Raw genomic sequence first — 25,663 nt, 5'->3', positions numbered from 1 at the left:
TCCAGGAAATGGTTGATGGAATTCAATGTGAGCAAATGCGAGGTCTTGCATTTTGGAAAAAAGAATAGAAACATGGACTACTTTCTTAACGGTGAGAAAATTCGTAAAGCCAAAGTACAGAGGGATCTGGGAGTGCTAGTTGAGGATTCTCTAAAGGTAAACATGCAGGTTGAGTCCATGATTAAGAAAGCGAATGCAATGTTGTCAATTATCTCGAGGGTTGGAATATAAAAGCAGCGATGTGCTACTGAGACTTTATAAAGCTCTGGTTAGGCCCCATTTGGAGTACTGTGTCCAGTTTTGGGCCCCACACCTCAGGATTCTAAATGCGGCTGAACCAAAGCCTTGTACAATTTTAACATGACTTGCCAGCTCCTATACTCAATACCCTGTCCGTTGAAGGCAAGTGTACCAAATGCCTTCTTGACCACTCTATCCACCGGCGCAGCCACCTTCAGGGTGCAATGAACTTGAACTCCCAGATCTCTCTGTTCATTAACTTTACCCAAGGCTCTTCCGTTTACAGTATAGTTTGCTCTATAATTAGACTTCCCAAAATGCATCACCTCACATTTGCCTGGATTGAACGCCATCTGCCATTTCTCCACCCAACTCTCCAGTCTATCTATATTCTCCTGTATTTGACAGTCTCCTATGCTTTCTGCTACTTCACCAATCTTTGTGTTGTCTGCAAACTTAATTGATCAAACCAACAATGCCCTCTTCCAGATCTACCCTGCACGAAACCATGTTACCTATCACTGATAAGCTCATTCGTTTCCAAATATAAATAGTTTTTATCCCTCGGTACCTTTTCCAGCAACTTTCCCATCACTGACGTCAGGCTCACTGGTCTATAGTTACCTGGAATATTCCTAATACCCTCCTTGAATGGGGGATAACACGAGCAACCCTCCAGTCCTCAGTGTTTAAGAATGTTACATAGATGTCTGTCGGAGCCCCAGCTATTTCCTCTCTCACTTCCCTCAGCAACCTGGGATTGATCCCATCCGGTCCTGGGGATTTGACCACCTTAATATCCTTTAGCCTACATCTTCCTTCCTTATGTCAACGTGATCCAGAGTAAACAAACTTGTATCTCTGATCTCAGCATTCATGTCCTCCCGTTCCTAAGTGAACACTGATGCAAAGTAATCATTGAGAAGCTCACCCATTTTCTCAGTTTCGACACACAGCCTTCGTTCCTTATCCTTTAGTGGACCAACCCTTTCTCTAGTTACCCTCTTCTCATGTAAGGATAAAAGGCCTTGGGATGCTCGCGAAAGATATTTAATGACCCCTTTTAGCCTGCTTGATTCCTCGTTTAAGCTTGGTCCTACTCTCCTGATATTCCTCCCAGGCCCATTCTGTCCTTAGCTGCCTGGACCTTATGTATGCTTCGCTTTTCCTCTTGGCTAATCACACAATTTCTCCTGTCATCTACTGTTCACGAATTTTGCCTGTCCTATCCTTTTTTTTCAAAGGAAATGCCTATCCTGCCTTAGCTTCAACCAAAGCCGCCCACATATCAAATGTGGACTTCCCTTCAAATAGCTGTGTCCAATTCACATTTCCCAGCTCCTTCATAATTTTGATACAGTTGCCCTTGGCCCAGTTTATTACTCATCTCTTAGGACCACTCATCTTTATCTACGAGTGTTCTAAAACTTACAGAATTGTGCTCACTATTCCCAAAGAAATCCCCCACTGCAATGTCTACCACCTGGCCTGGCTCATTCCCCAACACCAGGTCCAATATGGCCCCATCCCTTGTCGGACTATTGACATACTGTTCTAGAAAACTCTCCTGGACGCTTCTTACAAATTCTGCCCCACCCTGACCTCTGACCTCATAAATCAATGTGCGCAAATATTTATCAATTCAATAAACAATATTGCATTTCAAAAATCTTTTGCATTGTGTACTTGGTGCAATTTTTGCTTGTAAAATTCTTTTTGCACATTGATATTTAAATTAGCAATGTGGACCTGTCATGCTGTAGATAACCACCTTGGATGTGTGTATGTAGAGTCATTATTAGCCGAATGATCTATTGATAACATTTCATTATAAACTAGGATATATGCTTATTGGAAATATTTTTGAACATTTTTCTTTATTGAAGGCCCTTTTTTTGGTGTTAAGATGAGAAAGTAAGCATTGTATTTTCTACAAGTTGATTGTTGTGTGAGGTCATAAACTCTGCTTTATAATAGGAAATACAGAAAGTATTCAACAGGTCAGACAGCAGCTATGGCGACAAAAGCAGGGATCCAAATCTCCTGAGGAGCACTGTTGAATTGCTGCTCTGCTTCTATTTGTGCATTAATTGAGCTTTGCACTCTTGGTCAGGCCTTGAGATTCCAGCCTCTTCATAAGTGAGGAGCGATCTTCCATTGGACTCCATTGTACTGGATTGTCAAGGGCAGACAAACCACACTCCCTTATTATAACATATGCTGCAGTGTTCTGGTTAGTGCTCACATTCACATAAAAGCTTTGAGATGTTGAAAACATCATTTTAATGTTAATAAATGAGTGCTGGGTGAGGTAAATAGGTAAAAGGGTAGGTCAGCTGCTGAATAGAATGGGCAATCAAGCTGGACAGAAGCTTTGTGCGTTGCAGGAAGAGAGTACAGGGTATTTTGAGGAGGAGTTGGGGTTTAGATGAGGAACTGGGGTGTTGAGTCTAAGCCTAACATTTCTCAGTTAACAGGTAATTAAGTCAGTCAAAGAGTGCGGTGCTGGAAAAGCACAGCAAGTCAGGCAGCATCTGAGAATCTGAAACTTTTAGTATGACCAAGGAACTGTGGAATTACTTGTTGGAAGTTCAAACATCCTACTCGACTGTGGAGTTAATGTGTTGGAACTTCCAAGGAATGTGTACGGTATCTCTGATCTTCCATCCAGTCTCAGACCATTCAGAGTTCAGATTTCAGCTCTGTGGCCTTTTTAGAAATTGTTAATGTTCAGGATGAAACCAAGCAAAGGTTCTTTACAAGGTCCAAAGGCAGAAGGGGGTGTGGGGAGAACACAGTTCAGTGGAAGGACAGAATGCACGAGCAAATTAATTTTAGATTAGATTACTTTAGATTAGATTCCCTATAGTATGGAAACAGGCCCTTCGGCCCAACAAGTCCACACTGACTGTCCGAAGAGTAACCCACCCAGATCTATTCCCCTCCCCTATAATGACAAAAGAAATTATGGTGAAAGACAATAATAACTGATAATGGGCAAATAAAGGAACAAAAGGAACAATTATTGACAGCATTAGAACTGTTACCAGAATGTAAAGTACCGAATTGAAAGATCGGGTGCTGTTTCTCAAATTTCCATTGAGCTGAAATAAAAATAGTGAAAGGTGGTACTCCTCAACAGATCTGACTGTACCAGTGGACCAAGGAATAGTGAGAACCGAAACAATCAATGAGCTTTCACCTGAATCTGGAAACTTGTTTTTATTTCAGATTTACAGCATTGGCAGTATTTTGCTTTGGTTTAGTAGTTAATTCACTGCCACTTCCAGGAATTATTTTTTTATTTTCTATTTCATGTTTAATGAAGTGTCTCCCCTCAATTATATCGCCAAATATTTAGCTATATATGAACATGTGATTGAGGAGCGGAAGAGGCCATTTAGCCCCTTGAGCCTGTTCTGGTAATCAGTATGATCAAGTACTCCTGTATCTTGTCCAAATTTAATTACCGTACCTTCTCTCCCTCACCTAAACATTTAAATTGTGAAGGAGATGAGGCTATTAGCACAGGCTCCTGCAGGATTCTTAAATTCTGTCATTCAAAAAATACCCATTTATGCATGCTGCATTTTCTACCTGCCAGCTAATGGTTTATCCATGCTTTAATATTATATCCCATATACTTCTACTTTTTGTGTGGTGCCTTGTCAGATTCTTTCTGGAAATCCAAGTACAGTATGTCAATCTCCTCCCTTATCGTCAACACATTACTCCTTTGAAGAACTTCAGTAGATTATTTAAGCATGAACTGCCCTTCATAATCCATGCTGATTCTTGCAAATTACCTTTAATTTTTCAAGGTTCCCAGTTATGACCACCTTAATGATCAAATCCATAATAAGGATATAAGATACAGAGTAGAATTAGGCCATTCAGCCCATCAAGTCTGCTCTACCATTCAATCATGGCTAATATGTTTCTCCCTGAAACCCTTAATTCCCTTACCATTCAAGAACCCATCTATAGCCCTCTGCAGCAATGTGTTCCACTGATTAACTACTCTCCGGATGAAGAAATCCCTCTTCATCTCAGTTCTAAAGGGTGGCCCATTCACTCTGAGGATCTGCCCTTGAGTAATGGTGTCTCCTACTAGTGGAAACATCTCCACATCCACTCTATCCAGACTTCTCAGTATTCTGTAAGTTTCAATCAGATGCATCCTTCTAAACTCTAGGGGCAGCACGGTGGCTCAGTGGTTAGCAATGCGGCCTCACAATGCCAGTGACTTGAGTTTGATTCCAGCCTCAGGCGACTGTGTGGAGTTTGCATGTTCTTCCCGTGTCTGTGCAGGTTTCCTCTGGGTGCTCTGGTTTCCTCCCACATTCCAAAACGTGCAGGCCAGGTGAATTGGCCATGCTAAATTAACCATAGTGTTAGGTGCATTAGTCAGGGTTAAAAGTAGGGAAATGGGTCTGGGTGGGTTATTCTTCAGAGGGTTGGTGTGGGCTTGTTGGGTCGAAGGGCCTGTTTCCACGCTGTAAGGAATCTAATCTTTTAAAAAAAACTCCATTGAGTATGGACACTGAAACCTCAACTCTCCTTATATGAAAGTCTTTCGTCCCTGGGATCATCCTCTGGAACTCCTCCAATACCAGCACATCCTTCTGTCTATACAGGGCCCAAAACTGCTCACAATATTTCAAATGAGGTCTGACCAGAGCCTTATAGTCTCATCTGTACATCCTTGCTCTTGTATTCTAGCCCTCAGGGAAATGAATGCTCACATTGCAATTAACTTCCTATCTGCCAACTGAACCTACATGTTAACGATTAGAGAATCCTGAACTGGGACTCTCAAGCCCCTTTGTGCTTCAGATTTCAGAAGATTTTCCCAAGAGAAATTAGTCTGCATCTCTATTCTTCCTACCAAAGTGCATCATCACCTCACACTTTCCCACATTGCATTCCATCCGTCACTTCTTTGCCCACACTCATGGCATGTCCAAGTCCTTCTCCAACCTCCCCATTTCTTCAGCCCTACCTGTCTTCACACCTTCCCCATGACAGACTTCAAGCCAACTGGCCTACAGTTTCCTGTTTTCTCCTCCTTTCTTGAATTGTGTATCCAGAATATTGTAAATTTCAGAAAATTAAAACCAATGCATCTCCTACCTCAGACTTCATCCCAGGGCCTTAAAGGAAATGACTGTCAGGACAGTGTACAACTCCATCAATCTGCTTGGTATTGTTTCCATGGTGATTGTATTCACTTTGGTCCTCCCTTCCACCTTCTTACTTATAGTTATTAATGACATGTTTTTTGTATTATCGTGGCTGTGATGGGAAGAAAATACTAGAAAATCAAGCCCCAATACTCCAGGAGCGATCACAAATATATAAGTGACAATATTAATCACTAAGATGAGTAATTTGCCTGACATTGACTACAATGATAAAAGAATTTCACACTCAGTTTCATCCATAAACAAAAAAGTAAAGGTCATTGTAAACAAACATTGCTTAATAAGTGACAAAATAATTAGATTAGATTCCCTGCAGTGTGGAAACGGGCCCTTCGGCCCAACCAATCCACACCGACCCTCCGAAGATTAACCCACCCAGACTCATTTCCCTCTGACTAATGCACCCAAGACTATGGGCAATTTAGCATGGCCAATTCACCTAACCTGCACATCTTCGGATTGGGGGAGGACACCAGAGCACCCCTGGAGGAACGCAGACACAGGGAGAATGTGCAAATGGATTAATTACTACTATGCATGTCCCCTTTAAATCCCAACACATGTATATTTGTTCTCAAACAGATCAGACAAGACAAAGAGTTTGCCATAGATATCATGGGTGGAAAATTGGCAAGAAGGAATAGATACTGTGGATCAAGATTCCAAACCACACAGGTAGAATGAAGTGACATTCAGCTCTTTTGGTTTCTGGTGGTATCATGTTGTTGTCAATTATGGCAATCCTTAATTCAATTAGATCTTGGGGTTTGCTTCGTTAGAAGTTCTTTTTGTTGTGTTTTTTTATCCCAGTGAGGAACAGAGACTGCTGTTAGCTTGCAGGTTTTGTAGAAGGGGGAGTACGACTGTCCCTTCCCTGTTCTGTGATAAACTACAATTTAACTGCACAATCTGTTGCTCGGCAGTCATTTTTCAACCCAAACATACTGCATGTCAACATGTCTCATAAATGTACCCAACCTAGTTTCTCCCAAAATACGCAACTTTGTGAAATCAATAATGGACATCACACATTTCATTTTTGACATCTGAGTCAAAAAATATTAGTACAGCAGTGTCCCCATTTCAATTTTTTTTCCAGTTTATGTTCCAAATAAAATATTTTTATTTATGGTATTCTCTATAATATAAAAACAAAAAGAATCACCTAATGTGCCATTTCCTTAGTATTTACTGTTAAGTCCCTATTCTCATTCTCTGGAGGATCAACACACCTTATCTACTCTTTTTGCTTTTAAATACTTCTGGAACTCTTGTTTTACTTTTTAAAACGTATCTAGCTAGCTCTCTGTCATTCTCTAATTTCTGTCTCTTTACCAATCTTTTTCATCGTCCCCTTGAAACAAAGTATATTCCTACTATAAAGAAACATTGTGTCCATGCTGAAATATCCCATTAACTCTCTGGCACTCCTCTATTGATTGGTCTCCTTACCAATATCCCAGATCAATTCACTGGCCTCTGCTTTCATGCACACGTTGATACACTTATTTAAGTTTAAAAGAATAGTCTTATACTAACTGTCCTCCCTTGGAAAAAAAAAGTGTAAAATCCATTCATATTGTGGTTGTTGCTGCCCAGATACCTTTTACTCTGAGGTCATTAATTAATCCTGCCTCATTACACAGTCCGAAGTTTAATATAACCTGCTCTCTGGTTGGTTCCACAATGTTCTGCTCTAAGAAACAATTTCAAAAAAAAAATTCTATGAACTCCTCCTCCAGGCTACCAATTCTGATCTGATTTTTCCAGATTAAATGTAGATGTGAATCACCATGGTTATTTACATCTCTTTATTGCAAGGATCCAATATTTCTCTGTGCATCCTACATTGTGGTTACTGTTGGTCCTGTGACCACTCCGTCAGTGACCTCTTTTCCCTATTATTCCTCAGCTCCACTCAAACCAACTCTCAATTCTGATGTCCTGAATCAAGGTAATTTCTTTCCATTGTGACAATGCTATCCTTGATTAATAGTGCTACCCCTCCACCTTTACCTAGCTTCCAAAGAAGATCACGCAGTCCTCAATATTCAGAACCCTATCCTTGTCATCTGCAGCCACATCTCTAATAGCTAATAGATCATAATTATTTACTGCAATGTATATTAACAATCTGTTTATTTTGTTATGAATGGTATGTTGTGTGTTTGGATACAGAGACAGTGGGTTTTTTTTTGTTATTTTTGTAACATCTAATATAGATTGTTGGCGTATTCATAATGTGGAGGGGCCGGTGTTGGACTGTGGTGGCAAAGTTAAAAATCACACAACAGCAGGTTATAGTCCAACAGGTTTATTTGGAAGCGCTAACTTTTGGACCACTGCTCCTTCATTAGGTACCTGTGGAGCAGGACCATAAGACACAGAATTTATTAGCAAAAGATTACAGTGTCATGCAACTGAAATGATATATTGAACAAACAGCAATCTAGGGTTGTTCGACCTATTATTTCATTTCCCATTTCACTATTTTGTTCTCCTGCTTTGACTCTACCCGTTGGTTTGTTCTTTTTAACTACCCTCCCTCCTTATACTTGATCAAAGCCTATTACATTTTCCCAGTTCTGAAGAAAGGTTACAGATATGGTTAGCACTGCTGCCTTACAGCATCAAGAACGTAGGTTCAATTCCAGCCTTGGATGACAGTCTGCCTAGAGTTTGCAGGTTTGTATGTGTGGGTTTCCTCAGAATGTTCCAGGTTTTCTCCCACAGTCCAAAGATGCGCAGGTTAGGTGAATTAGCCATGGGGATGTGCCCTGTACTGTCTAGGGATGTGTAGGCTATATAGATTAGCCATGAGAAATGCAGGGTTACAGTGATAGGATGGGGGGGTGGGTCTGAGTTGGATGCACTTCGAAGGGTCAGCGCAAACTCAATGCGCCAAATGGCCTCTATCAGCTCTGTAGGGATCCTATGTTTCTAAATGAACTGTTTTTCTGTCTGCACAGATGCTAACAGAAATGTTCAGGTTTTCTACATCAGTATTTTCCTTTATTCCATGAGCTTCATTGAAACATAAAGAGACAGAGCAACTGGAAAGGAGAAAGTGAGGACTGCAGATGCTGGAGATCAGAGCTGAAAATGTGTTGCTGGAAAAGCGCAGCAGGTCAGGCAGCATCCAAGGAGCAAGGGAATCGACGTTTTGGGCATAAGCCCTTCTTCAGGAATAAGCCCTAAAGAAGGGCTTATGCCCGAAACATCGATTCTCCTGTTCCTTGGATGCTGCCTGACCTGCTGCGCTTTTCCAGCAACACATTTTCAGAGCAACTGGAAACCCTAAATGAAACTAAATTGTGAGGTGTCAGACTAAACAAATAAAGGAATTGGAGAAACTGGACAATGGGAATGGAGGAAGTGAAGAGATAGTGTTACATCTTCAGTGCTCACAAGGTTACATCTTCAGTGCTCATTTTAAGTGCGAGCAGCAGCGGAGGTAGGATGAACTCGGAAGACTGCAGGTAAGGTAAGACAGTCTTTATTAAAATTACTTACCGGTAGCGGGCAGCGGTGTTTTTCTCTTTCACAGAAGGAGCGGGAGCAGCGGAGGAAGTGACGGGGACCAGAGGGGTAGCTGGGAAGGTAAGCAGTTTCTCTTTTACAGAAGGAGTGGGAGCAGTGGGGGAAGTGACATGGACTGGAGGGGCAGCCGGGAAGGAAAGCAGTGACCATATATATCAGCAAGGCGGCTACAAAACAAACAGAGAATAACAAACAGAAATAAGGAAGGAGAGGATCAAATATGAAGGTAGGCTAGCCAGTAATATTAGAAATGATAGTAAAAGTTTCTTTCAATACATAAGAAACAAACAACAGGCAAGCATAGACATTGGGCCACTTCAAACTGATGCTGGAAGTCCAGTGATGGGAGATAAGGAAATAGCTGGAGAACTTAATAAGTACTTTGCGTCAGTCTTCACAGTGGAAGACATGAGTAATATCCCAACAGTTAAAGGGAGTCAGGTGGCTGAGTTGAGTATGGTTGCCATTACAAAAGAGATAGTGCTAGAAAAGCTAAAAGGTCTTAAAATTGACAAATCTCCTGGCCCTGATGGGCTGCATCTTAGAGTTCTGAGGGAGGTGGCTGAGGAAATAGCGGAGGTGTTGGTTGAGATCTTTCAAAAGTCACTGGAGTCAAGGAAAGTCCCGGATGATTGGAAGACCGCTGTTGGAACCCCATTGTTCAAGAAAGGATCAAGGCAAAAGTAGGAAAATTATAGGCTAATTAGCCTAACCACAGTTGTTGGTAAAATTCTAGAATCCATTGTTAAGGATGAGGCTTCTAAATTCTTGGAAGAGCAGGGTCGGATTAGAACAAGTCAACATGGATTTAGTAAGGGGAGGTCGTGCCTGACAAACCTGTTGGAATTCTTTGAAGAGGTGACAAGTAGGTTAGACCAGGGAAACCCAGTGGATGTGGTCTATCTAGACTTCCAAAAGGCCTTTGATAAGGTGCCACACGGGAGGCTGCTGAGTAAGGTGAGAACCCATGGTGTTCGAGGTGAGCTACTGGCATGGATTGAGGATTGGCTGTCTGACAGAAGACAGAGAGTTGGGATAAGAGGTTCTTTTTCGGAATGGCATCCGGTGACAAGCGGTGGAACAGTGTCTTAAATCTGTGAGTTCCCAACTTCTAGGAAGTAGATGTCAGAGGCTTCTCTGTTTGAATGTATTTTAGGCCCATTTAGGTTCATTGAGAGAAGTACAGACAAAAACATTGGTGCATGTCAAGCACTTGTCCTCAACTTGCAGGAAGAGTAAGTATAAAGTGCAGTGAGGAACATAGAACAGAACAGCACAGTACTGGTCCTTCAGCCCTCAATGTTGTGCTGATCTGTAATCTTTCTCTAAGATCAAACTAACCAACGTTTTACTATCATCCAGAATCGGTGAAGTTGAGGGCTACGAGGTGGTATTATCAAAGATGAATTACCACCTGGGGCAGATCAGCCATGTTCATAAAGAATGGTGGGACAGGCTTGATCGGCTCAATGGCTGACTCCTCCTCTTTCTTTTGCTCTTATGTGCAATAATAACATACGTCTTGCTGCCAAATTCATTTTTTAAAGTTCCAAAGAGAATTCAATTCCAATCTCTATATCCTCACAGTAATTCACAGAATCATTGAATCACTACAGTGTGGAAACAGGCCACTCGGCCCAGCAAGTCCGCATTGATTAAGAAAGCGAATGCAATGTTGTCAATTATCTCAAGAGGGTTGAAGTATAAAAGCACTGTTGTGCTACTGAGACTTGATAAAGCTTTTGGAGTACTGTGTCCAGTTTTGGTCCCCACACCTCAGGAAGTACATACTGGCACTGGAACGTGTCCAGCGGAGATTCACACGGATGATCCCTGGAATGGTAGGTCTAACATACAAGGAACATCTGAGGATCCTGGGATTGTACTCATTGGAGTTTAGAAGGTTAAGGGGAGATCTAATAGAAACTTACAAGATAATACATGGCTTGGAAAGGGTGGATGCTAAGAAATTGTTTCCGTTAGGCAGGGAGACTAGGACCCGTGGGCACAGCCTTAGAATTAGAGGGGGTCAATTCAGAACAGAAATGCGGAGACATTTCTTCAGCCAGAGAGTGGTGGGCCTGTGGAATTCATTGCAACAGAGTGCAGTGGAGGCCGGGACGCTAAATGTCTTCAAGGCAGAAATTGATAAATTCTTGATGTCACAAGGAATTAAGGGCTATGGGGAGAATGCGGGTAAGTAGAGTTGAAATGCCCATGAGCCATGATTAAATGGCGGAGTGGACTCGATGGACTCCTATGTCTTCTGGTCTTAAGGCTGGAAAAATGGTTTGGATATTGAAGTCAATGGAGAAATGGAACCCGATTGATTTTCTTTGTGTAGGGAACAGTTCCATTCGATATGAGGAGCGAGTGAAAAATGTGTTTAAGGTGCACAATGATCTATTGAAGGGGAGGTTGGAAAGTGCATGATGAGGACAAGAGGAACCCTATTATAGTTCACTATTTTGTCATCTAAACATCTCTCTAGTTCCTTCTTCTCAGAATTCACTGTTTGGCAAAACTTTTGGTTTCTTCCTAAAACTCCCCCTATGCTTCACAGGTCAGTTTTATTAAATACTCAAGTTAAACTTTCAACCAATACAGAAAATGGAAGGGAAGCTAACAATTCTTTACAGCCTTCAGATAGACTGATAATAGTGATGGGTTAGTAATAGGGGGTGGGAGCAAGTGCTGCAGGTAATAGCAGGAGATTACAGTGATCCAATCTAAGTGATCCTAGTGCAGTAATGGTTCCTGTCTGATAATTTCCAAAATGGGCATGCTGCTGCTGGAATTGGGTGCAAGATTTTTTGGCATACATGTTACTCCAGGGAACTTGAACACAAGCCTTGCAGGAGGCAGGAACCCAGCTCAAAAACTCTGTTTCTGAAGACCCAGAAACAGATGCAAGAGGATATTAATTATGATGATATTTTATTGCAAGGCAAATGCTGTAGGTTTGGATTTTTGTAGTGCTAATTACCAATAAGTAATGTGAGCATGCTGAAATGATTGTCAAGGCATATAAAAAATAGCAACAATTGTGTCGGAATTGGATATTCAGAATTTTGTACCCCTTTCTGAATTGTCACTGAATTTTCAGGGCTGCAACCTGTTATGAACAAATGTCTGATCCAGATTATAAGATGATACCCTTGTTACTTTCTATTAAGATGTAAAACCGAGGCTATCAGTGGATTGAAAACCAGGGACAAATATCTGCCCATATTTATCTTTGCACTAATTTTAATTTTTCAGTTGCATGCTCCGAATGACTTTGACACAGGTAAACTTCAGCATAGTATTGTGAACTTGGAAATTTTATTTCAACAAAGCATGGGACAGCACATCATATGAAAGAAAGCAATAGCTTGAAATACATTATAGATAAAATGCAGAAATATGGAAATAAAAAGTGGTGTACTTGAATAAATGCTGATGGAATGATTGGTTTACCAAAATTGACAATATTGAACAAATAGGTATCATAATTGTGCCAAGCATCAGTAATGCTCCAGATTCCGAGTCACAGCAAGAGGTGCCTTCTATTTATGCTGATGCAATTATCACTGACAGTGGTACTCAACTATGAGTTCTCTACCGGTTATTACTGATGGTCAACAGGAGTGAAAACTCAATCCAAACTCATGATTGTGTTAAGAAGTAGGTACTTGAAGTACTCAATAAGTAATTTGAATAGTATAAACAGACAAGGCTTTTGCCATTTTGGCTTTATACTGTTCAGCAGAATTGTCTGAGGGGCACCCACACAAAGGTGCCACAACCTGTTCCACATATTGACAGACAGTCTCATTGTTTCCTTTCTAATTAAAGTATACTTCATTTATGGTCAACTTTGGAAATAAACTTCATAAAGTTAATTAAGATATTTTTACTGTTTTATAATTTTACTAAATCTTCAGAAATCAAAGAGCTGTTTTAACCAATGATGGCGTAAATTTTCTCTCAATTGGTAAACTCTTTATCTAATTATGTAATTGATCACAAAGTGAATACCGTTCCATGGGTGCAGTGATGTGGTGACCATGACAGATCAGATATGCTGTTGGGTGGTGGGCACCAATGTCGTGGTGCAATCCCCAGCTGGGGCCATTTTTGTTATTTTTGTTCCCATCTGTGTGTCTCAGTGTATATACAACTGCTCCCAGCATCAAAGTCTAGGACAGAAGTAGGCGTGGAGAGTTCTTGATACCAACATATTCCCAAACCCTCTGTCAATGCAATCTCAAGATTGGTGCATTAATTTGAACCAAAGGCAATTTTTTTTTTCTCTGTCTTGCTCTCCAGCAATAAGCAGTATTAAATTTCCAATGGCAGCCTGACATAGTGAAGATTGAGCAAGCCGTTATTAGGTGAAAACAGATGGACCTTGCACTCTATGGTGCAGCACTTTACAGCTCCAACATCCGACACCCATCTCAACCCAATTCTGGTTTACACCACGACTTACATTGTAGCAGCGGTACACTTTTCCATCTGAGGCATTCAAGTGTCTAATTAAGGTGATGATTTCAGTGCAGTGTTATGACAGCACTGTTTTTTGGATGAGATGTTAGAAAGAAACTGTCTCCTCTCCAGGCGGAGGTTAAAGATCCCACAGCAGTTGTAAAAGAGTCAAGAGCTCTTTCTTTTCAAAATTTCAGTCATTACCACATTACTACGTGGAAATTGGTTACTGCATTTCATAAGTACTTAACTGGCTGTGAAGCAATTTGAGACATCCTGATGTCCAAAGGCACTATAGAAATGCTAGTTCATTCAACCATGGTGCACATTGCAACGGTACTGCATGATTAGTGGCACTGTCTAAAAAAAAATGTGAAAAATCTACAATTCCACAAACAATTTAGACACAAAATTGGTACAGTTTTGCCCTAGGCAAAATGAAATCATTAACATATAAAAGTGATGCAATATTTTATTGCACTTATTTACAAAAAACTACAAAACATTATCTTGGCCAGTTTTATCAATGTATAAGGAGCTCCACTTTCAGCAGCCTGTAACTATAGTCTTGTGATCAGAGAGAAATAGATTTGTCATTCAGGTGAAATTTTTATTTTAGCCGAGATGATAGAACATTGCAGTGAAGAGTGAAAATGGTGTGTGCATCAATTTAGGGAATATTACGCTAAATTGTTTTTGGCAAGACTCCTTTGCCATTATGATTATCGCCTGTCTTTCAATTTTTTGAAATTGTAAACATTTGTTTCCACATTGATTTGTTCAAGTCCCTAGCCACCCATTCTCACCATTCTATTGCTTATCTCAATAACTGCAAAAATGCATAGCTTTTTAAAAACATCATGCTTAAAATGTGCAAAATTTGTAATATTGCTGATTACTGCAAGCAATAAGCCTTTCTTCACGTTTTGTGGAGCTGTTAGTTCTGAAACAGATTTTTAGCTGGTGCACTATAATGACGTTTGTGATTACAAATCATACTTCTGCAGCATTAGGGTTCCTCTTAACCCTTTCTTTTCCCCCTCAGCTGAGGAGTTTTGGCAAGCTTGCTTTTGCTGAAAGCTTTCTAATTGTCAGTATCTCTCTTCTCTCCAAACTGAAAAACTATTAATTCACCTCATTAATGGAACAGTCTCCTCCTGAGGATAAAGCAAAACAAAAAGTCTTGTTACTGTGCAGTTCTTACAAATACTAGCCTTAGTTTATTTTCTGGGGTTCGGAACAAAAGAGAGTGATTAACAGATACAGTATTCCGCCCAAGGATGGATAAGATGGCACAAGTGTAACTATCTTTTTCTGACCTACGAGATCACTGCTTACTGCCTGAATAAGCATTAATTCAACTAGCATTGACAGCGAGGAAAATAACGTTTTCACCCTATTTGTTAGTCTGTCTGTATTTCAAAAACCAATGTACAGATTACAACAAATAATTTGCTGCAGAGGATGGATATGACCCAAGGAAGAACTGATTAGTTTTTGGCAAAACTATGGATACAGATCCTGAACTTCTTGCAAAGATCCAACAATATTGGGAAGATTGGGTGATTCTTTTAGAATGGATTGAATCAGATGCTGTGTTGAAATTTGTCACAGCTATCACAATATGTAGAGTTTTCGTAGCAGGGTTATTAAATATTAATTAGCCCTGGTGAAATACAAGCTCTTAAATAAGAATATTTTTGAGTTTTGTAGTTACAGAGTAAAAGCTTCAAGGAAGTGCTATGGAACTATAATAATCTGAGCAAGGCGGAGGTATGCACTGGACTGAGTGTCCTCTTCACTTCTTTGTTATTGCAATTCCCTGGCATATCATACTGAACTACATTTGGGAGGGGAGCGGAGGTCTTCGGATGAGCATCTGAGAAGTTAACTTACTTTGCGTTCTATTCTTCCAAATCTTCAAGGAAGTATTCACAAGATCACTCCAGGTCATAGTAAGAGTGGTGTATCGCTGTTTTGAGTTCACTTATGAGATAGGGCATTGATACAAAATTATAGCTTTCCCTCATGACCTTGACAGCATTAAAATTGTTAAGTTTTAAAGATTTAATGTAGCATAGGATCTGTTAACCAAACAATGGACGAGGTGAAATGTTGGAAAAGCATAGAGTCAACTATTTCTTACTGTTCGAGTAGAGGCGAATCAGTCCAGGATAAATGGGTTATCCTCTGGCACCTTGCTTTTCTTGTTTGGGGTTACTTTGCCTGCAGTAGAAGTCGGTTTACGCTTATTCCCAGTCTCTTTCTGCTGAGCACTTGTGACTTTTTCTGGCACTTCCTCAGCAGAAGAATCCAACTACAGATGAAGACGAGTGTTAGACCTTTTTAAATCAAACATTAAGCAAACTAGTACAATTTTCGTTTACAAAAGCAGAAATCGCTGGAAAAGTTCAGCAGGTCTGGCAGCATCTGTGCAGAGAAATCAGAGTTAATGTTTGCTGTCCAGTGACCCTCAGGACATTAATTCTGATTTCTCTCCACAGATGCTGCCAGACCTGCTGAGCTTTTCCAGCAATTTATCTTTTTGTTTCTGATTTCCAGCATCTGCCATTCTTGCAGTTTTTATTCAGTACATTTTTCTTTATTTCTATTGACATGAACCCAAGTTTCTCTCCAAAACTAGGTACAAAATGCCTGATCACTGAATCAATTAAACAGCAATATCAAATGTCCAAAACTAGCACCTCCACATCATAACTGACAACTGGACATTGAGGATTTAAGAGACTACTCCTTAGATGTTAAATGTACAGCAAACGTTAAGTTTGCACATCATCCCTTCAATTAGAGGCCTTTTATGGGTACATCAGGAGTGTTATTACTTGTGTCGATGGTGCAGCTGCAACATGTATCACCTAGAACAAAACAGTAGAGCTGACTGGCATCCATGCCTTGAATTCAACACCCATCATTGCCCCGTCCAATACCATTGGGTTACTGCAAGCACAATCTATAGGATTTTTTTCTTTAATTATTTATTCATCCATAGTGAGCCTTGTCAGTTGGGCCATGATTTGTTGCCATAAATAACAAGTCTTGAGAAGGTTGTGGTGAGCTGCCTTCTCAAGAAGCTGCAATCCAATTTACATCTTGCTATAGTGGCAAATCCAGAGCACTTCATTCCCCTATGCCACTGATAAGGCAGAAATATCATAGAAAATACAACCTCCCCATACCTGATTAGGAACGTATTATCAACCCTTTATAGTCACGGGAGGGACTTGTGCATTACAATTTGGTTACATCATCAGCACAGATGCCACAGCGTACATCCCACCAACCTTTCAGGGTATCAGGATGGTTTAAAACCAAAAAAAAAAGAGCCTTGCCAGTATCTACATACAGACAACATTATCCCCCCTCTTTCTCTATCGTTGTGATCACTCTTTCCACTTTTTCCCATCCCTGGGCCATTTAGTTTTATATTAATTCTTACAATATTACCTTGTTACTTCTCAATTTCATACGCATTGAAATGACATGCTTTTTATTGTTCAGCAGGTTTGCCCTGGGCGCTTCCTTCAAGTATGCAATTGTGGCGAATGCAGTAAAGCTGAACTCTTCTCTGTAAGTCAAACAACAATTCAATTATACTGAACTGGAGCATTGAATTACAATTAATTTCAGTTAATCTTAAATGGGCGATTTCAGAAAATAAGTCCGCTGAAGATGCTTAGAAATTTAAGCATATTTATGGAAGATGTAATTTGATCCCCTGATACTATGTACAGCAGTCAACCGTCCAACTCCATTTCCATCTCCAGGTCATATATTCTGCTTTACTCTTATTTTCCAATATCTCGTTTAAATAAGTTACAATTTCTGACAGGACAGCCAATGATAAAGCATTCTACACATTAATACAGTACTCTAACTGCGCAAGGCCATTTTTTTTCCCTCAGCTTTCATCTGTGGAAACAATTATTCATCATTTAACCTCTCGAAACTGTTCATAATTTTCAGGGCCTTCTAGATCTCTCATTTGCCCTTTTCTGTTTCAGTAACAAAACTGCAGTTTTTGCTTCATACCTATAGTCTCATTCTTGTAAATCTTCAATGTTGTCAGTGCATGGCTCTACAGAATCACTTTTTGAGAAAGCTTACCAAGGGATCATGGTGCTTACTTCAAGTATTGTTCCAGAAGAAGATGGACAATTAGTTCTTCCATTTCACTCCTGGAGAGATTTGGAGGGCTTACAGAAGCCACCCGGAGTTTGGAAGGACCTTTTCCATTCCAGGCTTCAATTAATTTCAGTGGGGTGAGCTTTTCACCGAGCTGTTCAGCTTGTTTCAGGATTTTGATCAGATCAGCACAGTAACTTGTGACATCAACCTTTTCATATGCTGCAAAGCAAAACAAAAAGTGCATCACCCAGCATCAGAAAGGACTGCTTTTCATTCTACACAGAAAACAGGAGCAAGTTGGGCTTTTTGCCTATTGTGCCAGCACTGCCATTCATTATGATCAAAGCTAATCATCCAAATCAATAGCCTGTTCCTGTTTTCTCCCCCATATTCTGTAATCCCTTTAGCCCCAGTGCTACATCCAACATATTCTTTAAATCATGCACTCTGTCGGACTCAATTGCTTTCTGTGGTAGTGAATTCCACAAGTTCACTCCCCTCTATGTGGAGAAACGTTAGCACGGTTTGTCCCTTTTGAGTGTTTCTAGCATTTTCAGTTTGAAATACCTCTTCCATGGCTGGTTACAGTTACAGGATGCTGGTTAAATATAGCCAAGTGCCACATGTTTCAATAATACAAGTATGTGCAGGGGTGAGTAGCAATCCTGTCTGCCAGCTATCTGACCCTACTGACAGAGTTTTCGTTATTACATGTGTACGTGTCATTTTTAGCAATCGCGATTATTGTTGTGTGAAACACAATCACTGACTGGCAACTGAGAACAATAGAAATAAGAAACTTAGGTGCTGAGTATAGAACAGAATAACTCTATACTAATTATTTTATTTATAAAATATAAATAATGACTAAAGCACTATGATATGCCAATGTTTATATAGTTTATTATAAAATACATTTTTGGTGTGTGAGGAACGCCCAAATTACTAATGCTTCAGTTTTGCTTTTAATTAAGTGATCTTGAATCCCGGATAATATTTTCTCAGGTCATATTGCCCATGTCACAGGAAGTGTTCAGAATTATTTTCTGAACTCAACGCTTGCAACTTCATTCCATTTCTCTGAACAAGAATCGTGTTTTGGTAATACTATGGAATCTACACAATAGTGCACAATTATTTCTGCAGTGTTTCAGAATAACAGTGGCTCAGTGGTTAGCACTGCTGCCTCACAGCACCAGGATTCCAGCCTTGGGCAACTGTCTGTGTGGAGTTTGCACATTCTCCCAGCGTCTGCCTGGGTTTCCTCCCACAGTCCAAAGATGTGCAGGTCAGGTGAATTGGCCATGCTAAATTGCCCACACTGTGAGGTGCATTAGTCAGAGGGAAATGGGTCGGTGTGGACTGGTTGGACCGAAGGGCCTGTTTCCACACTGTAGGGAGTCTAGTCTAATTTATATAGTAAATGTTTATTTTTGTTCATATGAACTCATTGGGTGTTCCTAACGAAATAAGTGAGTTGCACAGCATGTGTTTCCTTCAGTTCAACTCATTCATGCCAAATAAATATCCTAAATCTAGTCTGATTTGCCAGCATTTGGCCCATATCCTTCTAAAACCTTCCTATTAAGAGGCATCAGCATGAGTCCTGAAATGTTGTATTTGTACCAGTCTCCACCACTTTCTCTGGTAGCTCATTTCATACATGCACCACCCTCTATGTGAAAAAGTTGCTCCTTAGGTCTCTGGGTAATCCAAGATAGAGTATGGAAAAAAATTGTGGCTGTGTTGTTTTTTTTTTAAGCATTTTCCGTGTTGGGAGCAGATTTCCTCGAACGTTTGGAGCAGTAATTACTGTTTTATAAACTGTGCATTGTTTTGGAACTTTGAAAAAAAGGTCAAAACAACAGCACTTTTGAAAAAGGAGGAGAGGGACAAAAAAAAGAGAAGTAAACCTGCACACCTGGGTGACCCAGCAGTGAACTTTCACTGCTGACTGCCTCAGCTATTTAGTTTCAAGTATCATGGACATCGGAGTTTGTTTTAAGAAAATAAATTTAGAAAGGAAATATATCAACAAAACAAATCAAGACCTGAAAACTCTGAAAAGTACTTTACATGTTTCACTGTTGCAGTTGTCACACATTTTGTTGCACTTTGTCGAATCCCAAACTTCATCAAAATACTGTGCTATCTGCACACGTCTACACCTGGAAATAAAGCGCAATGACAGATTACTATAAAGTTCCAAGTTTTGATTCTGTACAATCACGTGAAATTTAAATAGGTTCCAATGAGAATTTGCGCAGCAACGTGAATGTAACCTGCTTCAGATTACACCAGCATCAGTGTAACTGTAGTGTGCAAGAATACGGTCACAACAGTGTCAAAATTTCAGCTACTGGTTTTCAAATTCCATCATCTGATTTTAATACTTGGGAGATTCAAAGACTAAAGTAGTTTTAAAAAGGAAAGAACTGACTTAAAGTAGCCACGGCAACCAGCTGACTACACAATTAGTCAAGATTCATGAAACCAACATTTAAAAAAAATGCGTCTGAACTGAGATTAATATTTTTTATTAACAGTTACTGAAACAAGTTCACCCAGTCTGGCGTGAAGAAATCCTCATTTTCCAATGTAATTTATACCTGTCGGATAGGTCTCACAAATTGGAGATGAAGGTCATCAGCTGAAGTTGTCAAGCTTGGAATCAATTAACTCAGATATTAAAATGAATCAGGAAGCTGCTCTGGCAATGCAGGGGAACTGGGTTTGTGACTGGAATCAGCTGGTGAAACTGCTGTTTCTGTCTGTCTGTCTGACTCAGTCTCCCAACAAATCATAGAATCCCTACAGTGCAGGAGCAGGCCATTCAGCCCATAGTGTCCATACCAACCCTTTGAAAAGCATCCCACCTAGACCCATCCCCCACTACCCCTTCCCTACATTTTCCCATGGCCAATCCACCTAGCCTGCACATTGCTGGATACTATGGGCAATTTAGCATGGCCAATTCACCTAACCTGCATATCTCTGGACCATGGGAGGAAACCCACACAGAAACATAGAGAACGTACAAACTCCACACAGACAGTCACCCAAGGCTGAAATTGAACTCAGGTCCCTGGTACTGTGAGGCAACAGTGCTAACCACTGAGCCATCATGTCACCCTGAAAAGAGTCCCTTATCCCCACAAGGAAGAGAGCCTGGTCACACATCTCTGAATCATAAAAAAAACATCAAAATATCAAGAACATAAAGGACAATTGAATAATTTGCGACTGCTGATAATACAAGACACCAATTAAACAACTGTGATATCAGATTAAAACCCACTCAAGGGCACCCTAAAGGGGAACTGGCAGAATTTGTACTTTGATTTCTAGATGGCAATTTTTCCAGAGGCTTCAATGCCAAACACATTAGGGATTTGGATTTCAACAAGGATCTTCCAAATGAGGATTCAACACCTGAGTTTTAAGACAAGTTGAAAATATATTCTTAAAAAAAAACAAACAAGAATCAACAGAACCGTTCATTGATGACAGTCTAAAAGCACCTTTGTGAATCCTGACAGTATGCCACCATCTCATACAGTTTCTGCTGTCCTACATTCTCCATAACCACCATTGTGCTTTGCCTGAAGATATCCATAAATCCATAATACAAAACACAATCAGCTTTCAGATCATCTCGACCTAGAAAACACAAGAGGAGAAAGGAGATTATAATGAATCCTTTTGATCAAAAGATGTCTTCATCTCATTAGCTCAATTAACTGCATAAAATGCTGCCTACATTGAAATGTGATCTGGTCTATGTTAGTTAATCCCAGCCAGGGAACAGCAAGATCATCATGGTCTATCTCAGGGGAACAGTAAACAACATTCACATGTGGCATTTTCAGCGGAGAATCTTGACAATACTGACATCTGGCAGCTTGTTCAAAGGTAGCAGAGAAGTCAGACCACACTAAGTCACCAAGTGCACAAAAGGAAAAAAATAAACAGGACTCAGGGCTGGAAAATGCTTCCACAGGTGCAGTTCACAATATGTAAAATGCATGAACACGTTATACCTCCTCAATCTGGCAACCTCAGGCTGGCTCAGAGAATTGCTTTTTAAGTCACTAATTCCTTTACTCCTTCCACTATCATGTAAGCACTGACTTGTACAAAGGTCTTTCCTTTGTGCAAACATATGACATTAATTCTCAATGGCCATGGTGTTATCAAACATGACTGGTGGCTACTCTCTTCACCTGCCCTAGTGAGCCCATCTTGAGGTCAGGTCTGACTAATGTCTTTCTTCAATGAGTCACTCCTGTATCACGACAGATATGACCTTGTGCTCAAAAATAATCAGTGCTGGGAACTCTTTCTTACTGCACTTTAAACTGTCTATTCAACTCTTAAATGTTGAAAATTGTCTTTACAGCAGTTAAATGGAGAACTCTGCTTGGTCTGCTTTAAGCTGCCATTTACAGAAGTGCTGAGCACTCTGCTTGCCACACTGTAAAATGGGTCTTTTTTGGAAAACCAGAAGTACTATGGATGTCAGTTCACAGATTGCCAGAACCAGAGGGTGCCAGATTGTACAACACAACCAATATTGGGGATCAATTTGCTTGCTGTTCATGATGCATTATAACACAACAAAAAAGGAAAGTAACCAGTTTACTATAAAACAAATTGCAATTTACTTAGTAACTGCATCCTCTAGTTATTAGTACTCGCATCTAGAAAATCTCATCTTGATCACCCTTTAACCAGATGCAGTAATTGATTGAAGCTATTTGAAGGCCCAACTTTGGCTCAACCAACAGAACCTTTGAAACCAGTATCTGCTGACTTTCCTGGAATACTCAATGCAATTCAAACATTGTAAGCAGCAACTTTGTAATTCCGATCTTTTGCAATATAAATGGGCAGTAACATTTGCCCAGTGTTAGCAGCTGCTGATAATAATGTATGTAATTGCAACTGTATTTGATTATGACTTCATATTTAATCTATAATTTAAATAACAAAAGGAACTCATTACGAGGAAATCAAACGTAATTTTGAAGATGATCATGGGCCAAAGAACATTCATTTGTTCATATTTTACATTTATCATGTTGTTAATTCCAAAGGCATTAGTTACTTCAGCTGTATGTTATACAGTGCCTTTAAACTACTGAGTTTGTGAACATATTATAGTCCTCTCCACAATCTAACCCAGATTACTAAAATCTTTAGTTGATAAGAGGGCAAATGTTTTTGGATTAACATCCGAAAGTAAATGGGATAATTAGAGGACTTATTTTTCGCAAAAGGAGGTTATTAGAACATTAAATGATTTTGGGAAAAAAAGTATATCATTCAAATGGCAATTGGATAAATATTTGAAAAGCGAGGGAGAGAAAGAAAGAGCTAAAAATAGTCTTTGTTAGTGATAAGTTTTATGTTTCCATGAAAGATACTTAAAAGTGAACACAATGGATAATTTCACTGTTATTTTTGGTTGCTTTGTGATTGTCCTAAATTCACAAGTCTTTTGATACTTCACCTGCCCGTCCACTCTCTTGGTAGTAATTCTCCATTGATTTGCTGACAGTCTGATGGATCACGAATCGCACATCAGCTTTATCAATACCCATGCCAAATGCCACTGTTGCCACAACAATCTGAAAAATGAAACATTTGACAATCAGAACCAGCCCATTCAACAATGCATCATTGTACTTTGTAATTCGAGAGTTGGCTTCCCTCTTCCCTATCCTGCAAAAATCACTGAGGGTAAGCACTTGAATTCAAAACTGCAGACAAATTCTGTTATTTGCATTTATCTGTACACCATGCTTAATAGAAATCGGGATGCCATTTTTCACCAATATAAAACAACAGAAAGGCGCTGGTCCATAGTCATTCAATTCAATTCCCTCCCACAACAGGTTGCATCATGGACAACACATGGAATTAAATACTGCTGTTAAATAGAATTACAAGATACATTTTTAGTACAGGTCATTGTTATATGTACAGAAAGGATTGTCTGCGAATTAATGATGCTTGCATTGGAATACAAGTGGATGTTTGTTGCAATTTCATTTAGCATTGTCGCTGAAATAAAGTTAAGCCTTTGGAAGAGAAGAGGAAGTGAATCCTTTAATATACAATCAGAGTCTGGACAATCTCCTAAGCAGGGTCGGATAGAACATTTTCTCCAACTAGGTCTATGCATTTTTGTGTATGTAGAGGGAGATTACAAAACTTCAGGTGTACCTGTATGATTGTATTTGAGATACTGAAATTATATTGGCTATGTTAGAGCTTTTTTGATATTTTCTCTGTAAACAAGATGGTAAATAGATATAGAGGAATAACTACAATATTTATGCTACTGGAGTCTGTTCTATAGATTATTTGCCATGATAGAAGGGATTATTTTCACATTCACTACTTTGACAGTAATCTGGACAATCTGAGACTATCCACATATTGTAGAACTCACCCTTTATTTAAAAATACAGTTGAACAGATAATCGGACTGGCTATCAGCCGTTCTGCATGTATACTGCCTAAGCAATGAACATGGAAATTATTCCGATTAACTTACCAATATGTCACTTACTGCATCTCTCTCTTGCTAGTAGGAAAATGCACAAAAACATATCTCTATTCAATGACTGTTACTGAAAAGTGTTTTACTTTTAAACATGACATTTTGTGGGAAGAGTCCAGTGCAGGTTTGCGTATGTGAGCACCTTTGTACAGAGCAACACTTAGGCTTAAACTGCAATACAGAGTTAGGAATGTCCCTACTTTAACCAATAACTAAAGGCTATGCGTTCCCATTAATGGAAGGAGGATTCATACACGTAACTAACCAAGGTGACAGTGATTGATAGCAGCAACTACAAAGGTTTGGGAAAAGTTTTCAGCGGGCAGTGCAAATTAAGTTTGCACACAAGCTCATTCTCTCAGTCAGGGCTCAGTAGTAGCACTTCCAAATCAGACATTTAGGTGTTCACTGACACGGCACTGTTGCTCTGCCACCTTTCAGATGAGATATAAAACTCAGGCTCTTAAACTAGAGAGGGTTTACCTAGAGGTTGCTGGGTATGAAAGTTTTGAATTAATAAAGGCTGGATAGGCAGAGACTTTTTTTCCACTAGAGTACAGGAGGTTGAGAGCTGACCTTATTGAAGTTTATAAAATCATAAGGGGTGTGATAGGTTTAATGGTAGGTAGGAGACTTCTAAACTAGGGGGCAATATTTTTAAGGTGAAAGGAGAGAGTTTAGAAATGACATGAGGGGCAATTTGTTTTTAGTATGGAATGAACTTCCTGAGGAAGTGTGGATTTGGGCACTCTTACAGCATTTAGAAGACACTTACGTATATGAATAGGAATGATTTGTAGGAGTACAGGCCAGGAGCAGGCAACTAAGATGAATGTGAAATACTTTGTAGTGCTATTTCAAAGAGGAGGCATGTTTATCAGCATCTTGGGTAGTATTTATCCTGAAACCAAAACTACAAAGCAAAACAGCCCAAAGGATTAAGCCATTGTATTAGTTTGTGGGACCTTGCTGTGCGCAGATTGGATGCCACATTTCCTACATTATAAATTACTACACTTCAAAAGTACTTGATTGGCTATGAAGCGCTTGAGTAGTCCTGTGTTCATGAACACTGTTAGTTGTTCTTTTATTCCAGTAAAGAACCATATTTAAAAAATACATGAAGATCATGAAAAGCTGTTCTCCATCACACTAATTTTACCTGACCTTTATTTTGTTTAAAGTCCAGTCCTTATGAACTTTAGTCTTCGCAGCAGCCTCCATGTTGGCATGGTAACACCCAGCTGCAATGCCGAGTTTTTGCAGACTGCAGGTGACCTGCTCAGTATCTTTCTGAGAAAGGCAATAGATTATTCCTGGTGGAAAAAAAGATTCAGAGAATCAAAATTACAATGCAAACTGCACTACACACTAGTTGTAACACACTTTAAATTGTGCAATATTAGATACAATAATACAGAGACCATAAAATGGATGAAATGGTTTCTACAATTTGAAATATTGCATTTCTGCCAGGTAGCCAGAAAAACACAAA

The 25,663-nt window shown here is 39.7% G+C and overlaps 1 protein-coding gene across 4 annotated transcripts in view; it reads right to left on the bottom strand.

Annotated features, from left to right (window-relative positions):
- recql (RecQ helicase-like) overlaps positions 1-25,663 on the bottom strand; it is a 71,617-nt gene that overhangs the window by 11,168 nt on the left and 34,786 nt on the right. For 3 of the 4 annotated variants that reach the window (XM_043713435.1, XM_043713434.1, XM_043713436.1), the window contains 8 exons: positions 25,336-25,484; positions 23,113-23,230; positions 21,122-21,260; positions 19,677-19,768; positions 17,600-17,819; positions 16,920-17,040; positions 15,601-15,771; positions 12,290-14,611 (listed from right to left, as the gene is read on the bottom strand). In XM_043713435.1, the coding sequence (XP_043569370.1) occupies positions 15,619-15,771; positions 16,920-17,040; positions 17,600-17,819; positions 19,677-19,768; positions 21,122-21,260; positions 23,113-23,230; positions 25,336-25,484 (992 nt within the window). In that variant the 3' untranslated portion in view covers positions 12,290-14,611; positions 15,601-15,618. Of the gene's footprint in view, positions 1-12,289; positions 14,612-15,600; positions 15,772-16,919; positions 17,041-17,599; positions 17,820-19,676; positions 19,769-21,121; positions 21,261-23,112; positions 23,231-25,335; positions 25,485-25,663 lie in introns of those variants that run through there. The other variant, XM_043713437.1, reaches the window with a different exon arrangement.

Source organism: Chiloscyllium plagiosum, chromosome 23, assembly GCF_004010195.1.
Source record: "Chiloscyllium plagiosum isolate BGI_BamShark_2017 chromosome 23, ASM401019v2, whole genome shotgun sequence".
Lineage (NCBI taxonomy): Eukaryota > Metazoa > Chordata > Chondrichthyes > Orectolobiformes > Hemiscylliidae > Chiloscyllium > Chiloscyllium plagiosum.
The sequence above is the reverse complement of the archived record's forward strand: the minus strand, read 5'-3'. Positions and strand labels throughout refer to the sequence as shown.